Source organism: Sabethes cyaneus, chromosome 3 (genome assembly GCF_943734655.1).
Source record: "Sabethes cyaneus chromosome 3, idSabCyanKW18_F2, whole genome shotgun sequence".
Taxonomy (NCBI): domain Eukaryota; kingdom Metazoa; phylum Arthropoda; class Insecta; order Diptera; family Culicidae; genus Sabethes; species Sabethes cyaneus.
The window spans coordinates 189,884,826-189,894,415 of NC_071355.1; the positions used below are offsets into that span (position 1 = coordinate 189,884,826).

The 9,590-nt window shown below is 39.9% G+C and overlaps 1 protein-coding gene across 2 annotated transcripts in view; it reads left to right on the top strand.

Annotated features, from left to right (window-relative positions):
• Positions 1 to 1,869: 1,869 nt before the first annotated feature.
• Positions 1,870 to 9,590, top strand: part of LOC128744034 (serine protease inhibitor 28Dc-like) — a 50,020-nt gene continuing 42,299 nt past the window's right edge. Inside the window, exon 1 of one of the 2 annotated variants that reach the window (XM_053840773.1) lies at positions 1,870 to 1,973. Coding sequence is in view for 1 of the 2 variants with exons in the window: in XM_053840776.1 (XP_053696751.1) it covers positions 1,926 to 1,973 (48 nt within the window). In the remaining variant the exon portion in view is untranslated. The remainder of the gene's footprint in view (positions 1,974 to 9,590) is intronic. The other variant, XM_053840776.1, reaches the window with a different exon arrangement.

Consider the following 9,590-nt stretch of genomic DNA (forward strand, 5'->3'; position numbering starts at 1 on the left):
TCACTTGTATAGGAGCTCTCCACTATTGAAGGGGGAAGGGATATAATTCCCCTGCTAAAGAGGGGAGGGGTCTCAATTCACCATAGAAAAAAATTGCTCCATTTGCTTGATTAGTTCCGGAGTAATAAGGAAATTTGTATTTCATTTGTATGGGAGCCCCCTCTCAAAAGGGTAAGGGGTCCTAATTCATCATAGAAAAAAATCATGCCTCCAAAAACCTTCATATGTAAAATTTGGTTCTATTTGCTTGATTAGTTCTCGAGTTATGAGGAAATTTGTATTTCATTTGTATGGAAGCCCCCCCATCTTAAAGGGGAGAGGGGTCATAATTCCCCTTCTAAAGAGAGGAGAGGTCTAAATTCACCATAGAAAAAGATCTTGTCTCCAAAAACACCCACATGCCAAATTTTGTTCCATTTGCTTGATTAGTTTTTGAGTTATGCAGAAATTTGTGTTTCATGTGTATGGGAGCTCCCCTCGTAGTGGGGAGAGGGGTCTCTAACTATCATAAGAACCTTCCCTGGCCCCAAAAATCCCTACATGCAAATTTTCACGCCGATCGGTTCAGTAGTTTTTGATTCTATAAGGAACATACGGACAGACAGACAGGACAGACAGAAATCCATTTTTATATGTATAGATATCGAAAGATTAACATTTTGAGCATATGTGTTTCAAACCGTTTGGATGAATACCAAAAAATGGCGAAGTTACAACTATTTATACCGCGCATGTCTGGAGCGATTACACAGCGAATAAAAACTTCAACGCCGTTTTTCTCGAAACCAGGTCTTCAAAGTCGGTACCATAAATATCTGAAGAACATAGCTCAAGCAATTCACTTGCTTCTTTTTTTGTTTAAAAGCTTATAAAATTATCTTGTCTTTGACCCATCCTTTTTACGATATTGCATTTTATGTATTTTTTAGAAACGTTTAACTGACTTTTATGTTTGAATATCCGCCATTTTGTTGTGCGTTCGAATTTTCAGAAAAGAATAGATCAAAGAGGATATAATTTAAGGCGAAATTACCCAGGTAACCAATAAGCATTAGTATAAGCAGTAAATCAATCGTTTATTAGCATTCCTGGCATTTTATACTGCAGGTTGTTGTTTATCACCCTTTTGACTGCATAACTGTTGTAATTTGGCATCCACAATTCTATTTAAATTCTTCTTGTCGGTAACTAGCTGCAAATAAGCATTGTCAGCACTATAAGAGGGCTAGCAGTAAAGTAGCCGCATATTTTGCCAAATTAGCATTTAGGTAGCATTTAAGGCAACTTAAATGCTTATTGGCTTGCATTTAAATTGCATTGAAAATGCTTATTGGTTACCTGGGTAGTCGTCATCGATTCTGCCAATTCCAAAAGCAGTTTTTTGTTTGAAACAAAAATTCTTTCGATGAAAATATATTCGCTGTGTTCATATTGGCAAGAAGAACAGAATGAACATGAACAGAATGAACAGAATCCTGCTTTTGGGCCCGAAAACTGCTTCCGAAAAATATTGTGAAATTGTAAATATTAGTATAAAAAAATGCAGCTTAAAATGCAAAAAGCCTGAATCGATTCACTTATCGCGAGAAAAAATATTTGAAAGCAGGCAAAAATATGGTGTAAAAAGTACTATGCCTCCTTAAATAACTAAAAATTTCAAATTTTTGCGAAAATGGTTCTCGCCCATAGTGACTTCAACGTGCAAATTTTTTTCCGTGTACTTCACAACTGAAAAATTTTATGTGGCATGCCAAGCATCCAGGCATGGCAAGCAGCCAAGCATCTTTAATGCTGTCAGAAAGGCTGTCAGTTTCTGTTTGTTATTGTTTTATGTTTGGAAAGTTTGGAATCGAATCTCTAAAGAAGGAATGTGTAATGTGAATTGACCGTAAAAATTACCGCAATATTTTAAGTTTTCGGAAAAAATGCATAATTTACTCATCAATATTTCCAGTGAGCAGGATTTTAAACAGGTAAAAATTTGTTTTGTTATGTATTAATGTATTTAAAATTTGATTAGACTTCAGGCGTAGTTTTGGAATGTTACAATTGAAACAATATTATGAACGGTCGCTGTTAAAGTTGAAATTACAAGAATTAATTTATACCAAAATATTAATATCTATTTGCTCTTGGTGTGTTAGGTTAGTTTCTATTCTATAACTAGCTGACCCGGCAAACTTCGTACTGCCACCAATTGAATTAAATGCCGTAAATAGTAAATTTTGGATGTACTCAAAGTGTAGGTTAAGTTTTGTGCGTTTTTGAAAAGTTTAGCTTTTGAGGGAATGGTTAATTGACTACCGGATTTTCATAGAACATCTGTTTCTTACAACTGTGCTAAACCATTAGTTAGAAATGGCAATCAAAATCGTAAAATTTATTGCCAAATATACGCTAAAACATGTGGAAAATGTTGATTTTTCAATTCTCAGTACCCAACAGTTGTGCTGAGTGTCAATTTATTTTTTGTAAAAGTAGACTCGATGTTATTATATAACGCCTAATTCCGTCTACTGCAGTTAACTGTCTAATGATATGCAATATACATTCAAAACTTTTTTAAAACAGTATCATTGCACCACCAATTATATTTTCGTTGCCGCCGAAATCTATGATTGTTCTGTTCAACGCCCTCAAATGTTTTCTTTCGCCTTTGTGCATTCTCCCATTATTGATTTGAAATTTTGCATGTTCTTTTTTACGCAAATTGTTGGTTTATTAAACATATAATTTGTTGACACTTTCGATTTCCTCTATCGAAATCAAAGCTTTGTTGTGATTTGATATTGATATGTATGAAATGAGAATGTCAATTAGATTCATTAGATTTTTAATTTTACTTATCAATCGATTGGTAAGAAATTACCGAATGAATTATACTCTACTGAAAGTCCTCAAGCAATTACTTTTGTTAGTATATTATACCAATCCGATAGGTTTCATTATTCCTCAAAATATAATCAATGTTATTTGCTAATTTCATTTCTTGCTGGGCTCCTCAAACATACGAAAATGCAAATAAATGTACGCCTTGTCTTAAACCCTTTTTTGTCTTCTCTATTACTTTGGTATTTCAAAACAATTTGAAATAGAATTATAATTTTATGAGCCTTTTTGCACTTTTAGAAGTCTAATTAGAAGAGAAAAGGACAAAAAATAATTAACGTTGTTTTCAATACGATTTATTCTAATGGGTTACATGTACTTTTAGTGTTAATTTATTTCATCTAATATTCTTTTCAAGTACACTTTTCAATTAAATTTAATACATAAAGTATATTCTTCACTTGACGGTCATATAGCTTCATACCTAATTTTTAGTCATTGAAACATTTGTAAACATGCATTAGAAACGCATACAACGTAGAAAGTTTCCAGTTCTGGTTAATTTCATTAATTTGATAAATGATGTGAAAGAATTAGTTTTAGACTATTAGGCTCTTTTATAAACTGAACCCCCAACGCATTATACAACATTTATTATTTTTTAAATTTGCTAGCCCATAAAACAGTTTATTAGCAAGAATAAAGATTCTGTTTCAATATATGTACATATATTGCATACCATATTAACGGACAACTACAGCAGACGGAATTAAGCATTATCTATACCTATCGAATTTACTTTTACAAAAAATAAATTAACAGCCAGCTTAACTGTTGAGTGCTATAAATTGAAAAATCAACATTTTCCACATGTTTTCAATGAATATTTGGCAATAAGTTTTAGGATTCTGGAAAGATTACCATTTCTAACTAATGTTGATTTCAGATAATCGCCGCCACCGCAATGTTTGTTCGATTTAATCGACGTTTTTTGGCGAAATGGACGGGTCTTAGGACGGCAAGCCACCTAAGTAAGTAAGTAAGTAAGTAAGTTTTTGGCGAAATAAGTATGAAGATTTTTAAATACCAGTTAGTCCGGACGTTTCGAGCTACTACTGGTCTTCGCTCATCATCTGCGGACAACTTTTTCGTCCATCAGGTTCTACTTGGACTTGGAGAAAGATAAACCAAGTAGAACCTGATGGACGAAAAAGTTGTCCGCAGATGATGAGCGAAGACCAGTAGTAGCTCGAAACGTCCGAACTAACTGGTATTTAAAAATCTTCATACTTATTTCGCCGAAAAACGTCGACTAAATCGAACAAACAAAGTTTCTAAGTATTTCAGTATTCAGTATTTCTAACACAGTTGTAACGAACAGATGTTCTGTGAAAATCAGGCACTATTGACCATTCAATCAAAGTTACCCTCATCAACATGTTTGTTAGCCCAGCAACGACGATTCATATTGAATGCGACGCCGGTTGATTTGCACCGATAATAATCATAGTAGTCTAAAACATTGTCTATGTGACGAATGGCGGGAAAAGTAAAATATCGGTTTTTTACTATTTTTCAGTTTTTCGCGTAGATTTTTTATATTTTTTTGCGTATAAACCTGACGCAAACCAAAACACATCAACTGAAAAAAGAATCATGCAATTCCGTCCTGCCGTTCTTGAGTTTATCCCTTACAAACAAACGAACCAACTTGGTTTTATTATATAGAAGATTGTAGTGATTTTATATTATTGAACCTATGTTTTAGGCAACACAGTATGTTGTTGCTTTATTATCCTTATTTTAATAGGCAATAGGTTAATACTGACGAGTGGCAATGCAATATTTTACAGAAATCTTGGATGAGGGTGCCTCTACTCGAGAGAGACTTATTTCATATCTTATAACTTTGGTTCTGGCTATCATTTGTTGAATGATTTTCTTTGAACTTTTAATAGACACATCCCATGCATCCCACCTTGATACTCTCCATTTCTATATATTGTCGTAACGAAACACTTTTTCAAGGATTTCATGTAATCGTGGGAAATGATATTTGCTTATCTATTTTCAAATAGTCAAGCTGAATATTGTGATTTGTACACCAACAGTTGAGCTCGAATGTTGACTAAACTTGATGGGATTTGAAAATAGTTGAATTAATTATCGGTAGTTTTATGCTTATCTTCTGCATGTTTAAAATTTTTGTATAATAAGTAAAATGTATAATACCTCTATCTAAAGTCAAAAGGAAGCAAATTGCGGTAACAATAATTAGTTAATAACGCAAATGGCTGTTTGTATTGTTTGTAAGAAAAACTATCGCATATTAATTACGCAAGCATATAATGAACATGATGTGGGCCTAAACATTTGTCTAAGTCAAGAAGAATCACAAATAAATCTGTGAAGATCTAGGTATAGTGGACTCTCGGAAAAGTTAATTGATTGGAAAATGGGATAATTAACTTTTCCAAATTATCACCTTTTCTGAGCAGTCCTAAAAATGATAAAGACAAAAGCGAAAACATATCCACGGATGTGGGATACCCATTTTAATGTAAGTTGCAATGGAAGGGAATATGTAACGAGGTCTTTATATAGTAATACAAGTTCCTTTCAGCAAGTTTAAATTAATCTGATATACCTACTAGTATGCTTTATTCTTTTATAGTCTACATTTTGATGATTTACCTACGCACATATTTTCTGTGCTTTCTTTTGCATTGAAATTCAGTCTGAGTTTGCCCCCTTTTAGCATTTTATCAAAAATCCTGAAGTAATTATGTGCTCGTATCGAATTATAGTTGCAACTGTCCGGTACAAGAGTTTAATTTAATTCCTGCTTTGATGCAACTGTGTATAAAACTAGTTCGGGACTAGTTCGGGATGGCCTACAGATTCGGGATGCCATTCGAGTTGTTCCCTTAGTAAAAAAGGGTACTGACCTCCAGTCGCTAAATTTCGTGTCCTTCAAGGTTGGCATTCCCTTGAAATACAAAGCTGCGGCCTTGACCCCCGACTGCTGGCCACAAGGAATCGCTTTTAGGGAATTCGACGACGCTCGTTCGAATTCAGCGGTATGGCTTCCCCCTATTCCCACCGCTCCGCCTGCAACTCCAGCCGTTAAACCACCCGGTAACTCTGCTGTCGACACCTTATCCGTGACTCCGATGGCGCTGGACTCTCCAGCCCCTTTAGAGCCGTCGACTTCAGACGCCTAGTTGCTGAAATTCAGGCGATACTGGAATGCATCGAGTACAGCATCATGGAAGCCCCCAACCCCCCCGCCGCAGTCGAGACATTCCCGCCAGCGTACATCAGTCGTTCCGGTCCTGTGTGCGGGTGCGGGAGCCAGGGCTTCCAGACACCCACCCTCGGCAAGTATATCACGCTGAACCGCTATTTCTCTGCTGATGCAGTTTACGTTTCCAGTTCTTCAACTACCGGCTTACCGATTCTCGAAGTTCAGCCAGCTGATTTCCGCTGGCTCGACGCTCCTGCCAGTTTCAGTCAACCAACTTACACCGGAACACCGGGATGCACTGTTGTTGGCACCATGGACGCCCCCGACCTCCCTGCCGCAGTCGAGTCATTCCAGCCAGCGACCAGCAGCCGTCCCGGTCCTGCGTGCGGGAGCAGCGGACGGGGCGTCCAAAACCCCCTGCCAGGCAAGTTCGTAATTATTGATTCCCGCCCCACTGGTGATCCGACCTCTGCTTCCAGTCCTTCGCTTCGCAACCAGGAACCGTACAACCGCACAGAACCCCAACATATTCACTGCTACTACCAAAATGTGGGTGGCATGAACACGAGTGCTGTTGACTATCTGCTCGCCTGCTCCGACAGTCCGTACGAGATAATCGTATTGACCGAAACCTGGCTTGACAATCGTACGTGCTCTCGGCAGATATTTGGGCCTAATTATGAGGTGTTCCGTTGCGACCGCAGCATACACAATAGTCGCAAAAGCACAGGAGGTGGCGTCTCGATAGCAGTCCATCACCAGTTCAAAGCGTCTATCGTCGAAAATGACAACTGGCTGCCCGTCGAGCAAGTGTGGGTGACGGTAAAGCTTGCAGACCGGAGGTTATTCTTGTGTGCACTGTATCTGCCTCCTGATCGCATCCGCGATCCCGTTGTTTTGAATGCTCATATGAATTCAGTTACTGCAATAGCTTCAATGGCGTCTCCAGTAGACGAGATAATAGTTATGGGCGATTTCAACCTGCCTGGGTTAAAGTGGCGCGGACGAGGCAATGGTTTCATGTACGTTGACTCTAGCTCGTCGTCTCTATCCCCACTCGCTAACGAGTTACTCGACTGCTACAGCACTGCCACCATGCAACAAGTTAACAACATTGCTAACGAAAACGGTCGCTTTCTCGATTTATGCTTTGCTAGTGTGCAAGTTCAGGCTCCCGAAATAGCGATGGCTCCTTCCCCTCTAGCTAAGGACGTTCCACATCATCCACCCTTGCTGGTTACTATCCGTCAACAAATACGTCTTGACGTGACTAGTGCACCACCGATCGTCTACTATGATTTCGCCCGTGCGGACTTCAGGGAAATCCAAAGAACCCTGACTAGCATCAGTTGGGATGCAGTTTTGGACAAGGATGATGTTAATTCTGCCGCAATGACTTTCTCTAACATCCTGAACTACGCTATCGATCGACATGTCCCAAAAAGAACCATGCCCGCTCTGAAGCAGATACCCTGGGTAAACGCTATGTTACGACGTCTGAAATCCGAGAGAAAAACCGCTCTCAAGAAATTTTCAAAATATCGAACGTTGCCACTCCGTAACCACTACTTGTCGATCAACACGCGTTACAAACGATTGAGTCGTTCCTGTTTCCGGAATTACCTGAGCAACATCGAACGTAGACTGAAAAGGAATCCCAAATCCTTTTGGAAGCACGTCAACGAACAGCGGAAGGACAACGGGCTTCCTTCGGTAATGTTCCTGGGTAGTGAAACTGCCAGTAACACAGAACAGATTTCCCAACTATTCGCGCGGAAATTCTCCAGCGTATTTACTGACGAAAGATTGACAAGAGAAGAAATTTCCGCAGCCATCCAGTGCGTCCCCGTACTTAGCAATTGCTTAACTCACCTTTCCATCGACGACGCGATGGTCATATCAGCCGCCGCGAAGCTAAAATCCTCTCGTTCTTCTGGACCGGATGGTATTCCGTCTGTTCTGCTGAAACAGTGTATCAACGCCTTGGCTGCTCCGATGAGCCACCTGTTCAGTTTATCAATCAGTACAGGTGTCTTCCCAACAATATGGAAATCGGCATACATGTTTCCTGTTCATAAAAAGGGGAATAGGAGAAATGTGAATAACTATCGCGGCATCTCTGCACTAAACTCAATATCAAAACTGTTCGAGCTTGTTGTGTATGCACCTGTATTTGCATTCTTTAAGCAATATGTCGTAGACGATCAACACGGCTTTATGCCCCTGCGGTCCACGACAACCAATCTTCTAACTCTTACGTCCGACGTGATAAAAAGTTTCGACGACCGGTCGCAGACGGACGTTATTTACACGGACCTTTCCGCTGCTTTCGACAAATTGAACCATCGAATCGCCATCGCCAAACTGGACAAACTCGGAATCGGAGGCTCGTTGCTACGATGGTTTAATTCCTACCTCTCCGATCGCCACCTAGAAGTTAGTATCGACGGGTTCACCTCCAGACCTTTCACTGCTAGTTCTGGAATTCCACAAGGTAGCCATCTCGGACCTTTGGTTTTCCTCATCTACTTCAACGATGTCAACTTCCTGCTTAAATGCCCGCGACTCTCTTTTGCCGACGATCTGAAGCTGTATGCTAAAGTCGATAGTCCGTCCGACGCCGCGTTCCTGCAAGAGCAGCTGCTGATTTTTGCAAAATGGTGCACAGACAACCGCATGCTGCTAAATTCCGACAAATGTGAAATAATTACATTCTCAAGGAAATTGAACCCTCTCGTTTTCGACTACATTCTATCAGATGTGCATCTACGCCGCGAAAATTGTGTTAAGGACTTGGGAATACTGCTTGACTCTAAGCTCGACTTCAAACAGCACATCGCATATATTGTCGATAAGGCCTGCAGGAATCTGGGATTTATCATGCGGATCGCCAAGAACTTCAACGACATCTACTGCCTCAAAGCTCTCTACTGTGCTCTTGTCCGGTCCAACCTTGAGTACTGTGCTCCTGTGTGGAGTCCGTACTACCAAAATGGAGTTGACCGAATCGAGTCAGTGCAGCGCCGATTCATACGTTTTGCACTTCGAAGATTGCCCTGGAACGACCCCTTTCAGCTGCCCTGCTATGAACAACGCTGCAGACTCATCGATCTTGACCCGTTGAACACTCGTCGCGACGTGATCAGAGCAATGGCAGTCGCCGACATGCTGACCTCGAGAGTGGATTGCCCATGTCTACTCGCGAACCTCAACATATACGCCCAAAGTCGTGTTCTACGCAACGGTCCATTTCTGCGTGTACCGCATCGGCGAACCAACTATAGCACATTTAGCACAATCATCGGTCTGCAACGCCATTTCAATCGATTCACACATAGCTTCGACTTAAACATCAGCCGCAAGGTACTGAAAACTCGTTTCCTGGCACTAGCACGTAGATTCTAGGTTAAGTGTATCAGTAGGGCCAGTAGGCCTGTTGATATTTTTTATACAAATAAACAAATAAACAAAAAACAGTGGAAAGGTGACAATAAACCGAAAAATGAACAATAAA